The sequence below is a fragment of the Prionailurus viverrinus genome, chromosome B3 (genome assembly GCF_022837055.1).
Source record: "Prionailurus viverrinus isolate Anna chromosome B3, UM_Priviv_1.0, whole genome shotgun sequence".
In the NCBI taxonomy this organism is placed as follows: Eukaryota; Metazoa; Chordata; class Mammalia; order Carnivora; family Felidae; genus Prionailurus; species Prionailurus viverrinus.
Genome location: NC_062566.1, coordinates 26,709,143 through 26,728,697, shown reverse-complemented (window position 1 = coordinate 26,728,697; position 19,555 = coordinate 26,709,143). Strand labels below are relative to the sequence as shown.

Below are 19,555 nucleotides of genomic sequence, written 5' to 3'. Positions count from 1 at the left end.
TCGTTGGCTAGTTAACCCCAATTTATCCTTTTACCCAAGCTCAGAAGCCTCTTCTTCAGGAGTTGCCTCTCTACTCAATAGGTTAGATCAGCTCCTTCCCCCACAACAAATGCTTATATTACCCTATAGTTTCGTTTCACAATACGTATTGCAAATTATAAGTATACACTTGTATAGGTGGTTATTTGTTTATTTCTCTCCCTCCCACTAGATTGTAAGCTCCAGAAGGGCAGGAGTAGGGTCTGTTCTCACTGTTGGTGTTCTGGCACTAGCAGTGTACTGAGCACATGATAGGCATTTAGTAAATACTTATTCTTACCATCATTCACTTTTCTTACCTTCCTCTTTCCTGTCTAAATTCCAACTATCCTTTACGGCCCTGTTCAACTTTTCTCCAGGGAAACTTCCTCAAGCAAGAGAAAGCAAAAGAGTCCACGTTTGTGTGCCCTTAGAAATTATCTACCTCTAACCCCCCACGACCACTCCTCTGAGGGCAGTGTAGAGAAACACTCTTGGGTTTCTCCTTTGATATTCACACCAAACACTTCTGTAACCAAACGTGGGTTTCCTTTTCCTCACATTAACCAATTTTCTGGCACTAGCTCAGTAGCATTCATTTCAGCTCGGACACTGTCCACCTGAAGTTAACATCAGAACCCACAGGTTAAGTAAGAGCTCATTCCACAAGACTGTCCCCACTTCAGATGCCAATACCAAGCCCCAGGTTGTCACCTGTACTTCTATAAACCAGGGTTCCCATGACCCCCTCTTTAGGTGCGATAACTGGCTAGACTGGCTTCCAGATCTCAGGGAACATTTACTGGTTTGTTGTATGATAAAGGATATACAGATGAGCAACCAGTTGAAGAGATACACAAGAGCTCCTCCCTGTGGAGTTGGGCGTGCCACCCTTCTGGCATATGGATGTGATCACCCACCCGGAAGCTCTCCAAGCCCTTTAGTTCAGGGATTTTTTTTTTTTTTTAATGGAGGCTTCATCATGTAGGCATGATTGATTGTTAATTTAATCTCTCCCCTCTCCCTCCCCAGGGGACAGAGGATGGGAGAGGCAGGGCTGAAGTTCCCAAGCTTCTACTCATGGCTTGGCCTTCCATCCTGAAAGCTATCCAGGAGCCCGCTAAGAGGTGCCTCCTTAGGACCAAAGTTGCTGTGGTCACCCAGGAAATTCCAAAGGATTTAGGAGCTCCGTGTCAGGAACTGGGGTCAAAGGCCAAATATTGAAACAAAAGATGTCTCTAACACTTTGATTGCTTAGGACATTACAAAGGTTTTAGGGGCTCTGGCCAGGAACTCATTTTACTACAACATCATCGTAGGCAGCATAGAGATCTTTGCTGTCTGCAGCCTGAAAGAACAGGCCACAGAACATGAAGCAAGCCTGCTTCCTCCTTGTCTGCTCAGCCTAGTACAATGCTGGGCTGATGAAGAAAGAATGGAACTTGGTATCACCAATGTGGAGCTTGCCTACCCATCTGTCTCTAAAGACCTCTGGGATCTATCCACTTCTCTGTGAAAGAGACATCATGCAACTATTTACTCATTCACTTATTCAACAGGGGAAGAGGTATAGCATATTGGAACTCTGTACTCTTAGAGCAGTTACTTCACTTCTCCAAGACCTATCTTTCTCATCTCTAAAATGGGGCTAAGGGCACTACCTATCTCATAGGCTATGTTGAGAATGAAAGGAGACAATTTTCGAAAAGGGCTTAGCACAGTATTTAGTACATAGCAAAATAAATGTCAGCTGCTGTTATAGCTTGAGCTATAGCTGGGTACTGGCATAAATATGAAGCTGAATTATATATAAGGTCTAGTAGGGAAAAGAAAAGAAAGCAGATCATCACTAGATAATAAAGCGTGATCAGTTCTACTAGAGAGACAAGCAAGACATAAGGGTGAAAGGTTCTAGGGTCTCTAAACATACCAGTCTCCCTTGAAGATAGATTTTTCTGTGTGTAAGGAAGGTAAGAGTGGAGTGGGGTGGGGCTCTATCTGTCCCAAAGATCTAAGTTCTTTCTTCCCTGTGTAGAGATACTATGAAGGAGTGACTCTAACTCTGGCTTCAGTGGTGGTAGTGGGGGAGGTGCTTCAAGAACACTGCCCACCCCACCTCCGTGCCTAAACTAATCCTTCATTCTTACACTGGAAGGTTCATAAAGCTGGAGGAGCTGGAACGAGGTAAAGGAAAGGTATTCAAAGGTAGGAGGTATGTGAGATGTGCTGTTTGTAGGATTCTTGTGTTTTCCATTTTATTATTCCTCAGTATATGGTGAAGCTTCTTTTGAAACGCAGGCTGATTTATCTGAGCCAGGGGACCCCAGGAGAGGTCAATGTCCACAGCTGGGCGGGGAAAAGAGCACCCCCTTTTCCCCCTGGGCATGTGAGGTACAAGCTGTGGGAATTAGTGGTGGGGTGGGGAAGCAGAGTCAGGACTGTAGCCCTCATTCCAGGTGCCCCAGCTGGTGGCCCTCCTCCTGGGCTGCTGAGTGAGGTCCGGATGTCGGAACCTTTTTCCAGAGGATTTATTTAAAAAAAAATTTTTTTAATGTTCATTTATTTTTGAGACAGAGAGAGACAGCATGAGCAGAGGAGGGGTAGAGAGAGACAGGGAGACACAGAATCCAGAGCAGGCTCCAGGCTCTCAGCTGTCAGCACAGAGCCCAACATGGGGCTCGAACTCATGAGCTGTGAGATCGTGACCTGAACCAAGGTTGGACGCTTAACCGACTGGGCCACCCAGGTGCCCCTCCAGAGGATTTATTTAAAAAAAAAATGTTTAATGTTTATTTTTGAGAGAGAGACAGAGAGTGAGTGAGGGAGAGTCAGAGAGAGAAGGAGACACAGTATGTGAAGCAGGTTCCAGGCTCCGAGCCGTCAGCACAGAGCCTAACACGGGTCTGGAACTCATGTACCATGAGATCATGACCTGAGCCGAAGTTGGACGCTTAAATGACTGAGTCACCCAGGTGCCCCATGATTACTCCACAAACAAGGCCCAGCCCAGCCTTCACCACGCCGAGCTCCTGGTGATTCTCCCTGACTTCCGTGGGTTTGACATGTGAGCAGCTCAGCCTGGAGGAGGGGCTGGGGTTTTGTGTCCTGCAGTACTTAAGGCAGGGAGGATCAAAGGAGCATGGAGCGCTGACTGCCTTCCTGCATCCCACATCATCTCATCTCACCTTCCAACATACCTGTTAGGCTGGCATTATTATCTCCCTTTTATAGAGGAAGAAACTGAAGCTCAGGTTAAGGGCCTTGCATGTGACATTTGACATCATCAAGCATCACTGAGTTCCTTCTTAGATCACAGCAATTCTTTCCTACTGACTGAGCTACTCAGTAAAACCTGAGGTTCTCACAATAGCCTGCAGAGTTCTGTGCACTGCCTTTCCTCTCTGACCACCTCACGTGTACCACCCCCCCCCCCCCACACACACATATACACATATGCTCACTGCTCCAGCCACATTGGCTTCTCTGCTATTTATTCCAAAATATAACAGACATATTCCCATGTTCCCACCGTAGCCTTTGCTCAAGCAGTTTCTTCTGTCAGAATATTCCTCCTCACCTCCAAGTCTGTGCTCAAATCTCCTCTCCTCAATAAGACTTCCCTAAATATTTTAAATTCTGCAAAGTGCTTCCTACTCCCACCCCCACTTTTTGTAGCACTTCGCTCTCAACCTCCTATATGACTTGCTTATTTATTATACCTATTTGCCCGTTCTCCCTTCACCAGAATGTAAGCTCCACAAAGGGAAAGGGATCCTTATCGTGTTCTTGGATCATCACCAGCCCTTAGAACAGCCCGCGATATTTTGCCGGTTCTCAGTAAATCTGTGTCCTGTGAAGGACCGAATGAATGAATACTGAGGCCCAAGATTGCGGGCGGTAAGCCTCTGGGCTGCTGATCGCTGGAGGGTGTGAGAGGCATTCAGAGTGCTCCCAGTGGCCACCCCCGGCAAACGGCCCTCCAAGGAGGCACTCGAGGAACTACATTTCCCAGGAAGCTCTGGGTCAGGGGCGTTGCGGGTGCTGTCGGGAAGTGCATACGTGCCAGAAGCCAGGTCCGGTACCGCGAGGATGGCAGTTCAGCAAGGTGGGCTGTCGGCTGTGTTGCTGAGGACACTGGGGGAGGGTCGCGTCGCGTCGCGGGGAACCTTCCCGACCTGAAATGCCAGGTGGGACCCAGGCTTGCGGCTCCGCGGAAAGATGGATGGGCTCTGGGCAGAGGAGGGGGCACTTGCGATGGGGATTGAACCATTGCAGCGCTCGAGGGAGGGTCTGGCGGGGAGGGGCCGCGCATGGGTCACTTCGAGACGGGGTGCTGTCCAATAGGTTCCTCCCGCTTCCTCCTCGTCACCTCAGCGCATCTACCTGACTCATGTCCGCGGAAAAGCCTTACTGCCCGCTTTACAGATGGGAACATCGAGGCCTGCGGAGAAGGGTCTCAACTAACGACCTACAAACCCCTTATATGACTGTCCCCCAGACAAAACCCTCAGCTCGTGTCTAGTTTCCCCAAGACAGTAGGGTCAGGCCTCAGGAGTGGGGTGGAAGCTGACCCACTCTCTATGCCCCCAGTATTCCCCCTTTCCGGTGTGGTGCAGCAGTATGCCTGGGGGAAGACAGGTTCTAACAGTGAAGTGGCTCGGCTGCTGGCCAGCAGTGACCCGCTGGCCCAGATCTCAGAGGACAAGCCATATGCAGAGGTGAGACCTGGGTTGTGTTTGACTTTACCAGCAGGTGAGACCAAGGGATTCCTTCACTCAGAGGGCCTGGGGCAAATCATTTAGGTCAGCTGGGAGAGGGAGGCAGCAAAGAGGGAGGGAAGCCCTCTTTCTTCAGATCTGGGCAGGCAATGAATCCAGATGGTAGCACCAAAAGAAGAGAGGTTTTGTCATAATTGGCTGGGATTTCTGGTATCTTCCTTCCCCCAAGAACTACCAGCACTTACTGAATTTTAATTCAGCCCTCTTTGACAATTAAAACTTTGACTTTTACATCTTAATAACCTAAAATATGTATTTTTCCTGCCCATTTAGGTGAGATAAAGCCAAAGTATAAGGCCAAAGGCCTCTACTTCTGAGATTGGAATAAATGAATGTTAACCCTTCTCAGAGGCATTTGAGAGCTTTTTAGTGACCTTGACAGTGCAGGTGTCATTCTCCTGATTGGACAGATGAGAAAATCGAGACCAAGAGATCAGAAATAACCAATCCAGGCTTCCACAGCCGGTTGGGGACAGAGCCTGAATTGGGTCTCCTGACTCCTGGTATGCTGGGGTCTGCTGCCTTCCTGTATGTCTGTGATGGCATGAGCATTTATGCCCAGGCCTGGGAGGCCTGTCTCAGGATTCAGGTTGGTGGTGTCCGGTTTTTCCTTTTTCCCTCCCAAGTTTTATGTTTTTCCAGTTGTGGATGGGGTGCCATCCCCGGGGAGATGCCAAGATCCTTGACAATCGCATCTCACAGAAGACCCTAGGCCAGTGGATCGCTGAGAACCAGGACTGCTTGGGCTCAAAGGTCAAGGACACCTTTAATGGCAAGCTGCCCTTCCTCTTCAAAGTGCTCTCGGTTGAAACTGCCCTGTCCATCCAGGCACACCCTAACAAGGTACAGGATTAGAGTGGAGTGCAGAGGTCGGGGTACAGAAGAACTCAGGTCAAGGCCCTCCCACTACTTTTACTGCTGCTTTTACCCCACCCATGTGCCACAGTCCAGCCCAAAGCTAAATTCAGGCTTGACGACTCCCAATTTAGCTCTGGAAGGCCAGATGCTGGTGACACATGCTGGCAGCTAAGTCTAAGCGGACAGCTGACCAGCCTGTGCCCAGGGAGTTTCTCCATGCTCTTTCCTGGGTTCCCCTCATCCAGCCCAGGACTACTCTACCTGCTGTTTTCCCACCTGGCTCTCTCAGAAAGTTTGCCTTCCAGGGCAAGGCAGGCACCCTAACTATTGCCCCAACTCCTAGGCATTTGTGTGTCCAAATTTCTCATTTCTAGATGGGCAGAGTAAGACCCAGAAAAGACAGGGATTTAACCAAACTTGCACAGCTTGTTAGTGTCTGAGCTTGACTTGGTGTTGGGGTTTCCTGATTTGCAGTCCAGGCCCTGAGTTTCTGCATTATGCCCTGACTGGGCTCATTGCCAAAAGTATGAAGCCACTGCTATCTGGTGACCAGGGCGGGTAGAGAGCAAGGGCTGGGTGGGACTGGTGTCCTGCTAGCTGGTGTGATGACTGCACCTTGACCATCCTCCTCTTCCCTTCGCCATCCCACAGGAGCTGGCAGAGAAATTGCACCTCCAGGCTCCACAGCACTACCCCGATGCCAACCATAAGCCAGAGATAGCCATTGCCCTCACCTCCTTCCAGGGTTTATGTGGCTTCCGGCCAGTTGAGGAAATTGTGACATTTCTGACAAGTAAGACTGGGCAAAATAGAACATGCATATTGGGCCTACGGTGCATAGGCAACCCAGGGCAGAACTGGAATAGGGGCAGAGAACAGAGGCTAAGTGTCACAGTAATTGAGGGGCTGCTTAGTCCTATGAATTTTTTTTTTTAATTTTTTTTTAATGTTTACTTATTTTGAAGGAGAGAGAGCCTGAGCAGGGGAGGGGCAGAGAGGAGACACAGAATCTGAAGCCGGCTCCAGGCTCTGAGCTGTCAGCACAGAGCCTGATGTGGGGCTCGAACCTACGAGCCGTGAGATCATGACCTGAGCCGAAGTCGGATGCTTAACCTACTGAGCCACTCAGGCGCCCCTGGCCCTATGAATTCTTAAAGCCACTGGGGTGGACCTGTGAGACTAGGCTCAGGTATGGTTGGTAGGGCTGGTGGCAAGCAGTTGGTTTTCACCTCAAAGTTTGCTTAGCATTGCCTGGCTCCTTGGTTAGGGATGGGATAGGGAGGCCTCTTCCGACTTCCCACTCGTGTGGGTTCCACCTTGCCATTCCTGATACGGGCCCTGGCATGGCCTTCCTGCAGAGGTGCCCGAGTTCCAGTTTCTTATTGGAGATAATGCAGCAACACAGCTGAAGCAGAGCCTGAGCAGTGACTCCCAGTGTGTGGCCTCTGCTCTGCAGAGCTGTTTCTCCCACCTGATGAAGAGCGAGAAGAAGGTGGTGATGGAGCAGCTCAACCTGTTGGTGAAGCGGATCTCCCAGCAAGGTGGGTGTTGTAGGCGGTGCAGTGCCCCCGGCCTGCACTGCCCCAGCATGGGCACCAGGCACTGAGGAGGACAGCGTTCTCAACCTCTCTGCTCAAAGTGCATCACCAAAATGGGACTTAGATGACTTCGATGATCTGTTAGTAACTGAGCGTTTCTTTCCTAGTCTTTGTTTCTCTAGACGGCTGGAGACAGAGTGGCCTGGAGGACTTTTAGGAGGTCTTCCACCTAGGCATTCTGAGATTTCCCCAGCCTTACAGTTGTTCTCCATGGATGGATTTATACTTTGGGCCTAGAAAGTAGGAAGGGGACATAGGGATGCTCATCCTCCTCTTCTCCAAAGGCCTAAAGCCCAGAGCTTTCAATCAGATCTTTTTTTAATTACATATATAGATATAGATAGATAGATAGATAGATAGATAGACAGACAGACAGACAGAGATATATTTCCTTAAATAGCTGCTCCGTGCCCAGCCTTGTGCTAACTCAGGAGGGTTCAGGAAATGACTGATGGGTGTGGCTGTCACATTTGGGTCTGGAGGTTAGTACAAGCAGTATAAAACAAGGCAGAGTGGATTCCAGCTCTGAGCTTATGTGACACACATGATGAGGCCCCAGCCCCTTCTCCAGGCGACCCCAGAGCTCTTCTGGCTCTCTACACATTTCTCCTGTCACCTCTGAGCCATAGGGAGCTCTTTTACCCAAACATACTGTTTTCTTTGGATTCTTTTGCTTTTGGTGTTTCTGCTTGCATGCCTCCCCTTTATACCTATTTGCTCGTTCTCCCTTCGCCAGAATGTAAACTCTACAAAGGGAAAGGGATCCTTATCTTGTTCTTGGATCATCACCAGCCCTTAGAACAGCCCACGATATTTTGCCGGTTCTCAGTAAATCTGTGTCCTGTGAAGGACCGAATGAATGAATACTGAGACCCAAGATTGCGGGCGGTAAGCCTCTGGGCTGCTGATCGCTGGAGGGTGTGAGAGGCATTCAGAGTGCTCCAAGTGGCACTCACGGCAGAATGGGATACTCTTGCTGGGAGCTCCCAGGACACCCTGTTCATATGTGAGGTGTAACACCTGTGAGTCTATATCACCACATGCATCACCTGGGTTTTCTCCAGGCCAGGAATCTGTCTCCTTGAGACTGTGTTCCCAGTGCTTTGCACAGAACAGACATTCAGCATGTCTGTGTATGAAGGCTCAGAACCACCCTCCAATCCAGAGCAGCCAGTTCCTTCACTGTGACACTGACACATTCAGCTTTTACTTACTCATGCCCTCCCCACTTCTCTGCACACTCAAGAAATCTCAGCTCACCACCCTCCCCTGCCCCAATTTCCAAGACTTCCCTCACTAATCTAGCCCAGGCTGAGGTCTCCCTACCCTGGTCAGTCTCCAGGACACAGTTTTGACCCTGGGCTCATTCTGCCTCTTGCTCTCTGGGGTAATCAACCATCTTGGTTTGTCTGGGACTTTTTCTGAGACATGTTATGTTCAGTGCTGTGAAATGGAAAGGCCTGGGCCAACTGGGGCAGTTGGTCACTCCGCATGGAACTCTTGGGTTATCCCTTAAATAGATTGAGATTCTACAGCAGTGGTTCTCAATTAGGGGACACTGGCAACTGTCTAGAGCATTTTTTGTTTCAAAACATGGATTGGGGTGCTAGTGCTATCTTGGTTGTAGAGGCCAAGGATGCTGCTAAGCATAGTGCAATGCACAGGACAGCCTCCACAACAAAGGATTATCTGGCCCCAAACCTTAGCTCTTCCAGTGGCTAGGATAATGCTGAGCATATAGACGGTCAGAACAAGGGAAAATGGCACCTCTGTGGGCTGGAAGATCAAGGAAGGCCAGCCCACAAAGGGTGGGGATGTGGCTAGACAGACACACCCACCAGTTTCTAGATTTCTGAGGGTAGGGACTTCCCCAGGACTTCGTGGCCGTGGTGGGGCTGTAAACACCACTGGGGGTTCCTAAATGGCCTTGGGGCACTCTGTGACCCTCAGTGGCTGCTGGAAACAACATGGAGGACATCAATGGGGAGCTCTTGCTGCAGCTGCATCAGCAGTATCCAGGTGATATTGGATGCTTTGCCATCTACTTCCTGAACCTGCTTACCCTGAAGCCAGGAGAGGCCATGTTTCTGGAGGCCAATGTGCCCCATGCCTACCTGAAAGGAGGTGAGTCACGTTTTTTTTTAAAGATTTTTTTTTTTAATAATCTCTACACCCAATGTGGGGCTCAAACTCACAACCCTAAGGCCGAAAGTTGCACGTTCCACCAGCTGAGCCAGTCAGGCGCCCCTAGATGAGCAACGTTTTAGCAGTGAGTCTACCAAGCCTACCAAGCCTTGCTTCCTCGTTTAGATAAAAGGGGGAGGGGGTGGTCAAGGAGAGACCTTTAAGGTCCCATCCAGCTCTGACCTCCCAGGGTTCCTGGGGTGGGCAGGGAAGTAACCAGTAGGGATGGAGAACGACAGCTTTGTGTTATATACTGCTTGACTCTTCACACCCTTTGAGGTCCCAGTACTCTCACGCTGAGTCTTGTGTGCATGTGTGGTTAACAATTTGAACCCAGGCTATATTGGATGAGGCTGCTGTTCTCTCCCCTACGTTATGCTACCTTTACATCTGTCTTTACCCAGAGATTTTTATGCGAAAATACATTCTCACAGAAAGGTGTCACATTTTGACTCTTGGCTATTTGTCCACTCATGGACAGGATTCTGTGGTAGAATAGTCTGGGGAGGGTTGGGGCTCCCCCAGGGGCTAACGTGACTGACAATATGCAGGTGACCTACTACCTGTATTTAGTATCTCATATCTTAGCCCATTCTCCCAGATTATACATTTCACACGTTTTACCCAACGTTAGGAGGCCCAGCCCTGGAGAGTCTAAATTCAAGGCATCCTTCATCAGGTTAGTGCATGACAACTGTCTATCCCTAGACTGTGTGGAGTGCATGGCGTGTTCAGACAATACTGTTCGTGCTGGCCTGACACCCAAGTTCATCGATGTGCCAACTCTGTGTGAAATGCTCAACTATACCCCCAGCAAGGACAGGCTCTTTCTTCCAACACAGAGTCAAGAAGACCCCTACCTCTCTATCTATAACCCCCCTGTGCCAGACTTCACTGTCATGAAGATGGAGGTGAGTGGGGAGGGTGGGGATGGTGGCAGCTATGATGATTGTCTTTGTGTGGCATGAAAAAGCCTGGCAAGGGGCGCCTGGGTGGCTCAGTCAGTTGAGCATTGGACTTCAGCTCAGGTGGTGATCTCATGGTTCATGCCCCACATCAGGCTTTGTGCAGACAGTGTGGAGCCTGCTTTGGATTCTGTCTCTCTCTGCCACCCACCCCTGCTCATGCTCTCTCTCTAAAATAAACATTAAAAAAAAAAAAAAGAAAAACCCTGGCAAGGTCCTCAATGTGGAGTGTACCTGGGGCTGGTTTTCCTTTCTGTTAAGCTCACTTGGTGGGGGGTACGGGAGGCATAGCCACAGGACCTACCCACTCTTCTTTGTACCAGAGACCAGATGTGGGCCTCCATGCTGACAAGAGCCTGAGCAGTGGGGAAGAAAACTGAGCGCTCCTCTCACTGTCTTTGGGGTTGTCCTGGGCCCACTGTGAGCCAATAGGAACAGAAAGTGAAGCGCATCATCCTGCTGTTTGTTTTGCCCAGGTCCCTGGCTCCATCACTGAATACAAGGTCTTGGCAGTGGACTCGGCCAGCATCCTCCTGATAGTACAGGGAAGAGTGACAGCCAGCACTCCCACAGCCCAGACACCAATCCCCCTGCAGCGTGGTGGGGTGCTCTTCATTGGGGCCAATGAGAGCGTCTCACTGAAGCTCACTGTGCCCGATGACCTGCTGATGTTCCGAGCCTGCTGCCTGCTGTAGAGACCACAGCCTGTCTGGCTCTCCTCTGACAGTTACCCTAAATCCTAGCCAGCCTCTCAGGCCCAGCTCAAACCCTTCCCTGTTCTGGACTTGGGTGTGCGCTGGAAGAGCTGGGGTAGAGTAGCAAGCTTGAAGGTAGTGCCTCCTGAGCAAGCCTAGGACAAACCATCATCTTTCTCTTGGGAGAAGGACCCCGATGAGAACTAAGAGCAGACACTCCCCTTGTATTCTCACCATACCTCAGCCAGGCTCTCCTCAAAGCAGGAGGCAGCAGCTGTTCCAGCCTATGGCATTAAGCAGGCTGCTAAAATCTAGTACTATTTCAGCATCACTCACAGCAAAAGGATAGGCCATTTCTAAGAACAGGGTTCTGGCCCTGGGACTGCCCATTTCCTCAAATGCAAAGGAGGGAAAAGAGTAGGCCTATGGACTCATTACTCATTGCCACCCTCTGACTCTGTCAAAGCAATTAAAGATCACTGTGTTGAGGCTGATGGAGAGCAGTCAACCTTTAGTGTTCCAGGATAGAGCCCTTTCTGGATGTCCAGTTTTTGCTTTAATTTCTGCTTCTAAGAGCTCCCTGTGGAGGGCAGGCTGGACTTCAGGGCCCTTTTATAGGAAGGGCAGCTGGCTTCAGCCTTAGATGCAGAGCTTGCAGGCAGGCCTTGAGTCCTACATATGGGGAAGGTGGATCTAAAGACAGGTACTGTCAGTGTAAGATTCTCCTCTCCAATGTTTCAGTTGGCCTTAGGGCCAGGATCAGCATGTTAAGGCCAGCAGACTGGAGCTGGCCACACTTGTCATTTACATACCATCCAGCTGCTTTCAGGCTACAGTGGCAAAATTTAGTAAATGCACCAGACTGTAGGGCCTGCAACACCAAACATACGGACCAACCCTTCCGAGTTTGTCAGCCACTTCTCTAGAGCACATTCAGTCACTGTATACACAGGGATTTGGGGTCAGGGCAATCCAATTTGTGTTGTGAAGAGAAACCTAGCTACTTTTTCTAAACTGGCAGGAAATACATAGGGCGTCTGCTCTTCCCGTGCCTACCCTCTAGTCTGCAAGAGGTGGCACAGCTGTCGGTTCTGCCACTGAAGTACCTGACTGCAGTCCGAGATCCTGTCACCTCAGACTTAGCAGACAGCCAGGCTGTTGGCTCCTTCCTGTGGGGTAAGTGTTTAGACTGACACAAAAGGATCTTCTTGGGCTACTGCCCACACTAGACCTCCTATACAATGGAAATCTAGGAAACTACCTTCAAGAAAGTTCTGGGCTGTGCAAAGGCCTGTTCCATCCATGGTCTCCAATGACACAGGCCTGAAAATGATGCCCATTGGGAATAGTAGGAACAGGTCCTAGGAGGAATGGTCACAGTTGGGGCTATTAGGCTGTTTCTTCATTTCAGAAGGCTGTGGTCTAGGGCTTTCTTTAAAATCCTATTGTAACACAGAGACGGCTTAACTACTAGCATGACTGTGTTTATTCTTAGAAACCCCCAGAGCTGTAGAAGCCTAAGCCAAAAGTTCTGTAGAGTACTCTGTAAACACCATACACATACTCCCCTCTGTGAGGTAAGTGCAAATACACCCCTCTCTCCCCAGGGCACTGTCACCTGCAGAATATCCAGCACTCTGAATTAAGGCAGTTTGGCTCTAGGCACCTTGGTGCCTTTATTGGTGACATTTTGACCTGGGACCTCTGGCCCCAAACAGTAGACTGTTTCTACCCTGCCTTGCTACCCCATTCCCAAAACTTAAAAGGTAATGCCTTCTACACGGAGTAATCAGCTCCGGAACATCCTCTCCAGGAACAGATGCAGGCAAATACATCAGTGTTGATTTACGGTAACTACCAGCTGGAGGTCCATCTTAGGGCCCTGCTGCCTTCACCACAGCTGTTGCCAAATGCTCAGCTACCCTCTCCTAACCAATTCCCCCACAGAAATGTGGCCCCCCTGGGCTTCCACAGCACTTTCTGGCCCCCACTGGGTTTCCTGCCACCACCAGTTTCTTTACACTGCCCTACATCGGGGCCTCTCTTCATGTCTCTGCAGAAACCAGAAAGGCCTGAATAGTCTTTGGTGGATGGGCAAAGGGTTCAGGATGAGGATGTTCTCACATCTTCAAATGCCTGTGGGCATTTGCACAAAGCTATCAGAATGTGAGGCACCTGTGTGACATTGCCCTGTCCCGTTTGGGAGCATCTGTGTCCCCTATCCTCCAGACCCTAACTCGAGGTGCCTCTGGCATCTGTCCCATCTCCCTCCTGCTGTGATGCTACTAGATTACACCTAACAAATAAGGGCCTTCTCAGCCGTCCAATCACCTCATGTGGTAGAGCAAGAGTCCATGTCATTCCTCCTACCTCTAGAGGCCACAAGACATCAAATGAAGTAACAGACCAGGTACTTTCCCATGTGGGCCCACACCCCAATCCTGACCATCATGTCCCTTGGGCTGGGAACTGTGTCCACTCTCGTTCAATCCTCACCGGGGCTCTAGGTGAGGCCAAAAAAAAGAAAAGGAAAAAGAAAAAGCATTGAAAACTAAATTCTAGAGAGGACTGGGATGGCAAGAGATGATGAGATGCAGGAGATACTGGGGGCAGGGGGCCAGCGTGTTCACTGGGGAGATTAGGCCTGTCCCAGCTGTGTTACTCTGAGGGTTGTGTGGCACCAGAGGTTTACCGTGAAGCCCAATCCTCTGTATCTGCCGTGAGGCCCATGCTGGATGAAGGGAAACCCTCTGCAATGGCATATTATCTCCTCAGGCAGGCTCTCGGAAGCTGCCATGGGTCCCTCCTCTCCATCCTGTGAGCCTCTGACTACATCACAGCCCACACAACTGTACGACTATACTACTCACCCATTGCTATTCTCAAGTTTAAAAACCTCAATAGGAAGGCACCTGACTGCTCCCTGCAGCTCCCTCTGCTGGTAACCCAAACCTGCAGGCTTCTGGGGCAAGCTCCAGGCCCTTTACCTGACCTTTACACTCAAAAAAGTGTATTGAACTAACTAACAACAAGGCAAAGAATGGCCACCAAGGAAAGACAAATAATTAAATATGTACATAATGGAGCAATTTTTCTCTAACTAGGGTGGGCTGACCACAGTCACTAAACCTACCCAGACAGTTTGAGCCAGTTGGGAGATGCTCTGGATCCAGGAATTCTGAAAGTCTTGATCCTGCTGTGCCATCAAGCAACCTGCTGTACTCCCTGCCATAGCCAAACAGGCACAAGGGAAGAGAGCCAAAGGGCCCTGCTTTATGCTTTCTTGAGTGTCAAGCACGTAACCCATCATGGAGCCAGGAAGAGAGCATATGCAATTTCTTAAACTGGTCCCATATAGTTATTCTTTTTCAGACTCCCAAACTGAAAGCCATAAAGTGCTATTTTCTGCTTCCATACACCATCCAGCATAGGCTGGGCACAAAAGCTTTCTCCCTCCAAAGAGCATGACAAATACCTGTCAAGATGTTTGCAATTTTTCCTTAACCAGCTTTTGTCACTGACCACAAGAACCAGAATTCATCTGTTCCTGCCCTTATAAAGGTGGTTTCTCCAAACTCTGCTCCAATAGCAGAGGAAAACTGCAGAATTCCACCTATCACCCTATGGCCCAGATGGGGGCCTCTGGCCTGAGAAGCACCAGGTAAGGGGTAACTATAGGTCATTGACCTTCCCAGAGGGTCAGTGCCTCCAGTGATTCTGAGGCTGACAGCAGTCCCCACTGCACTCTGTGACCTAAGAAGGGCCAAAAGGGCTCTGCAGGCATGGTGAGCAGGGCCCATCTTGGGGGCTTATGTCTATTGGAGGGTACAGGAGGAAGAGTCCCCAAGACAGCACCAGCAGCAGGAACATGTTGAAGAGGCCATAGGCTTGGGAGGGATGAGATCCAAGTCCTCATCATCTGGAATCTCATCCAGGTGATACCCATCCTGGAGCAGCTGCCGGCTCACTTCCTGGTTCACCTGCTAAGAGCAGGAGAGGAGAAAACTTTAAGCCAGGCAGTAAAGCAAAAATAACTGCTGCCCAAAGGCAGACCTACATTTCCTTACCAGAACTTCCTGTTCATGCTCCACCCTTACTTAGGCCAACTGCACACATCACTGGACTATGTGAGGAAGTGCTACCTTTTTCTACCCGTGCCTCACCCAGCAGTGAGGGGCCCCAAGTGCCCTGAGCCAATACTGTACAGGCTGCATTGTCAATAACCCCCAGGGGAGCTGTTCCCACTAAAGAATCCCACAGCATCTGACGTAAATATCAGATTCCAGATTATGTTTGAAAGTCAGTGGCCTGACCGCTCCCACTGGGAACCGAGACTGGTCCTTGGGAAGGCTGAAGAATATGGGACAATGATACCAGAACAATGGGGTAGAATAGAACATGAGTTACGTTGAAACGAAGTGGGGAGCAGCTTTGTCTGCACTGCTGGTTAGACATGTTAGCCTTCCATGCTAGCAGAGCTCCTTCCCTGCAAAGCAGAACCTGTCAGCCTAGCTTTACCAGTTCTGCTGAGCAGAAGGAACAGGAGGCTGAGAATGGCATAGAACTTTCCCTGGGTCTTGGCTAATTTTTCTCTTCTTAGGTTTAACAATGTTAGGCACCCAGGTAGTCAAGGATAAAAATTACAGACTGCCTCTATTCTCTTTGGCAGAAACTCAGGGAGTGGCCAAGGGTTTCCAGGAGAACAAGGGAAAAATACTGGTGGCATATAGTCACGTCTCCAGCACTTCACCTCTAAGGCAGAAAGCTGCACATGCCAAAACAGACACAGTCCTTGTGTGTCTGGGGCTGTCACTCTGGAAACATGTCCAAAAGGCCAGCCCAGTAGTATCTTAGTCTGAGTTCCCATAGATGGAACAACTGAAGTTGTTTGGCCTGGAAGAAAGTAACCTTGGTGGAGGATGGCCAAGGGAGGGACAGGAATGCTGATCTCAGATAAAAGGCAATCAAAGGAAGGGAAACCAGAATTACTGGGTGACACTGGAAGGCAGGCCTAGGACCACTGAGCCCAGCGTGCAGGAGACATTTCAAGTCAGTAATATTGCCTTATCTAAGAGCTACCTGAAAAAGGAACGTGTGTGTATGTGTCTGTTTTAGAGGAAGGGCAGGCGGGAAAGCTTCCTGGAGATAGTGAGTACCCAGGCACAAGCAAGCAGAGGCTGGCGAACACTTAGGCAGGGTTTGGCAAGAGGATTCTTTTTCTCTTTCTCTCTTTTTTTATTCTCCCCTACCTCCCAAAAGGATTTTTCTAAGTGGTGACCAGCACTAGAAGATTTGTGAGGTCCTTTTCAGCCCTATGGTCTCCTGAATTTTCAACAGCCCTCCTCAGACACCTATACCTCTGCTGAGGGACTAAGACAGAGTAGAAGATTGGAGAACAGACCGTAAGTCTGGCACAGTGCCGTGCATACAGCAGGCACAAGGCAAGCATTTGGCAGTGGTGGTGACGCTGCCTGCAGCCTGGCCCCGTGCAGAAAGGCGCTCTGGACTTGCCTCTGCAGAGGAATACCCGGAGGAGTATCTGGATTCCAGCTCCCCATCACTAGAAGAGGAAAACAGTCAGTTCAGGGGGATGCCTGTGGAGAGCATGCAAGGGGGTCTGGAGGACTTGTGAAACGAAGACCACACATCAGAGAACTGAAACCCAGAATCTGTCATGAGTACCAGTGGCTCTTTCCATGGGCTCAAGCAGGGACGGGGTCACTGTCACTAACACTGAAGACATAACAGGGGAGGATGATTCCCCCACACAAGGTTGGTACTCCAAATCCAAGAACAGCATGATCGCCTGAGTGCTCTAACCAAACTATCCTGGGAAGGGACAATGCTCTGAAGACAGCCCTGGAACATGCATGAAGGTTCTTGGAAGAGATCTGCTGTTTTACCCATATCACTCCCCCAAGGGATAGTTCCAAAGACAGCACTCACCTGTCAGAGTCGAGGGACACCAGGTTTTCATCTGGACTCTGACTAAGGGCAGTGTAGCCCTTGTTAAACTTCACTGACCTGAGGGGAGATGGGGAAGAGACCAGGCATAGATGAAGCACCAACATTTCCCAGGGAAAGTCAAGAGTCTTTGCCCTTATGGAAAAAAGAACTGGCTGCAGTACGGTCTTGCCTTCTACCTGGTCACACAGCCACCACTGCCTGCTACAGCTCCTCAGAATATGCAGTTCCCCACACCACTCCCCCTACTGCTCCTGAGGAAAACCACAGCTACTCTTTCCAGAACTGGTAAAGCTCCCCCTCCTCACCAACCAACTGCAAGTCCTTGGGCAAATCTCTCTTTCCCTCTCTTGAGTTTTAGCTCTTAACTGTAAGATGCACTGGATAAGGTCCCATCCAGCCCTCAGAGTTTACCGTTCTGTTCAAAAGAAATACAGGACTGACTGTTCCCACACTGCTATCCTCACTCCTGGAGACCCCAGCCACTGTGTTCCTGCCTAGCTTGACACTCACAGTGAACAAGCCTAAGCACGGACAAAACTGTTATTCCAAAGCCATTTCCCTGACATCATCACATCCTTAAAGGAAAAGAAAAGGTCATTCCTCTTCCCATTTTAAAATAGTAAACTAAACGGGTTGGCGCCAGGTGAATCACTAGCTCGGTCTTAAAGCGTGAGAACTGTCTCCCAGCGTGAGGAGTAAGGCCTTCTCTGGAAACTGCTGGCACAGAGGAGATGGCGCCTGCTGAGACCTTTTCCCTGAAGAATCGGGGCGGTTCGGCGAGGCCCCCAGCATGCCTTTTCTCCGCAGAACGGCCTTGGCCAGGTCCCGGTGCTTCTCTGGAAGTCAAAGGGCCCGGGTCAGCGGGGTTTTCCCCACTCCGCCGTGTCTCCCAAACGCCAGGAGCCCGCTCTCTCCGAACACATTCTCGAGACGGGAGCTGGCTGCAGCTGCCCCTCCAGGGTATCCCCAGCAGGGCTCCGGAGCCCGCCCAGGGGACCAGGTAGCCCGCCCAGGCAGAACGCCCCCGCCCCAATCGGGCCGCACTCACGCAGCTTGGCCTGAATGGAAGGCGCGCGCGTCACCATGTACGGTCCCCTCTTCTCCACAACCGCCCGGGGCCGCTCCCCGAGTCGGGGGACTCCGCTGCCGCTTCGCCCAAAGGGCAGCCTCGTGGCGCCCGGTGCGCAGTCCGGGGTCCCGCCGGGCCGGGGTCCCGGGGTAGAAGCCCGCATCCCGGGCGTGCTGGGTTCCGCGCTCGCCATGGCCCGGCCACGGCCCGCCGCGACGCACAGCCCCGCCTCCTGGCTTTCGAGTCCTGGGTGGGCAGGGAGGCGGTCTCTTCCGAACAAGATGGCGGCGCGCAGGCGCAGGCCGCAGCCGCCCGAGACTTCCGGCCCCGCCTGCTGTGGGCTGGCACAATTGCACAGCACCCTGGGGAACTGGTTAGGGTCAGTTCCGGGTTTTGGGACACCTTGCGGTACTTGTCGGCCACCTGAACCTGGGCATGTCGAGGCCAATTCTGTCTTCAGTGGAAGCAAAGTATTATATTCATGGAAAGCCCCGGCTGTGCGCTCGCTGGGCGGGGCTCTTCACCCCCTAGCGTACCAGCACTTCCCGCAGTGCCTCCTCGTGGGGTTCTCTCTGCGTCTCACCCGGTCATGGAGAGTCTGGGTTGAACTGAAAAGAGCTGTATGAGAAAGGGAGATATTAACGCCCTTCTCCAGAAGGTCGAGAGAGAGGTTCAAGGACCTTGAGGAGGTCACACACTAAGGGCAGTGCCTGGACTGATCCATCCATCTAACTTCAAACCCGTGTTATTTCTAATACTATTTGGTACTAAACCCTCTCTAGACATCGCTTTCTGATGCGGTTTTGGAGTGGGGCGGGGAGGGAGGGGAGTGCGGAGCTGAAGGCCAAAAAAGAATTCTTGAGACCACTTTGGAGCAAAAAGGTGACTTTATTAAAGCACGAGGACAGGACTCGTGGGGAGAAAGAGCTGCACTGCAGTTCTGAGGAGTGACTGATGTTATACTATGGAGTTGGGGGAGATAAAGGCAAAGGGAAGGTTTCCAGGGGCGCCTGGGTGACTTAGTGGGTTGAGCCTCCAACTCTTAATCTTGGCTCAGGTCATGATCTCACTTTGTGAGTGCAAGGCTGTTTCTGAGTTCAAGCCCCATGTGGAACTCTGAGCTGACAGCACAGAGCCTCAAAAAACAAAGAGATAGACTGAAAAAAAAATTTTTTTTTTTTTTTTTTTTTTTTTTTTTCAAAAAAAGGGAGGTTTTCAAAAGGATTTTCGTATGCTAAAGAGAACTCAGATACTGGAGGCCTGGCTGTCTTCAAGCTAAGGTTGTTTTTCCCACTAGCAAAGCGTTAATATTAAGGCAGTAGGGAGTTCAGGGAGAAATGTTACCCTGCCTGCCTCAAGTATTTGCCAATGGGCTACCAGTTAACCATTTCCTTCTTGCCTTTGTTCCCCACATCACTGTGGA

The 19,555-nt window shown here is 50.5% G+C and overlaps 2 protein-coding genes across 6 annotated transcripts; one reads left to right on the top strand and one right to left on the bottom strand.

The window, feature by feature from the left end:
- Positions 1 to 4,038: 4,038 nt before the first annotated feature.
- Positions 4,039 to 11,590, top strand: MPI (mannose phosphate isomerase). Of its 3 annotated transcripts, none has more exons than XM_047864217.1 (8): positions 4,039 to 4,123; positions 4,609 to 4,736; positions 5,439 to 5,639; positions 6,306 to 6,447; positions 7,013 to 7,195; positions 9,203 to 9,376; positions 10,145 to 10,347; positions 10,878 to 11,590. In XM_047864217.1, the coding sequence occupies exons 1-8, from the start codon at positions 4,108 to 4,110 to the stop codon at positions 11,094 to 11,096; spliced, it is 1,266 nt and encodes a 421-aa protein (XP_047720173.1). In that variant the 5' UTR covers positions 4,039 to 4,107; the 3' UTR covers positions 11,097 to 11,590. The 3 variants fall into 3 exon arrangements, with proteins under 3 accessions (XP_047720173.1, XP_047720175.1, XP_047720174.1); XM_047864219.1 differs by having other exon boundaries at positions 4,076 to 4,205; XM_047864218.1 differs by having other exon boundaries at positions 4,098 to 4,123; positions 4,363 to 4,736.
- A 974-nt stretch (positions 11,591 to 12,564) lies between these two features.
- Positions 12,565 to 18,610, bottom strand: FAM219B (family with sequence similarity 219 member B). Of its 3 annotated transcripts, none has more exons than XM_047864225.1 (5): positions 18,112 to 18,602; positions 17,812 to 17,899; positions 17,043 to 17,120; positions 16,608 to 16,656; positions 12,565 to 15,076 (listed from the first exon to the last, which is right to left on the bottom strand). In XM_047864225.1, the coding sequence occupies exons 1-5, from the start codon at positions 18,323 to 18,325 to the stop codon at positions 14,912 to 14,914; spliced, it is 594 nt and encodes a 197-aa protein (XP_047720181.1). In that variant the 5' UTR covers positions 18,326 to 18,602; the 3' UTR covers positions 12,565 to 14,911. The 3 variants fall into 3 exon arrangements, with proteins under 3 accessions (XP_047720181.1, XP_047720180.1, XP_047720182.1); XM_047864224.1 differs by having other exon boundaries at positions 12,565 to 15,079; positions 18,112 to 18,597; XM_047864226.1 differs by having other exon boundaries at positions 14,883 to 15,079; positions 16,498 to 16,656; positions 18,112 to 18,610.
- Positions 18,611 to 19,555: the final 945 nt, after the last annotated feature.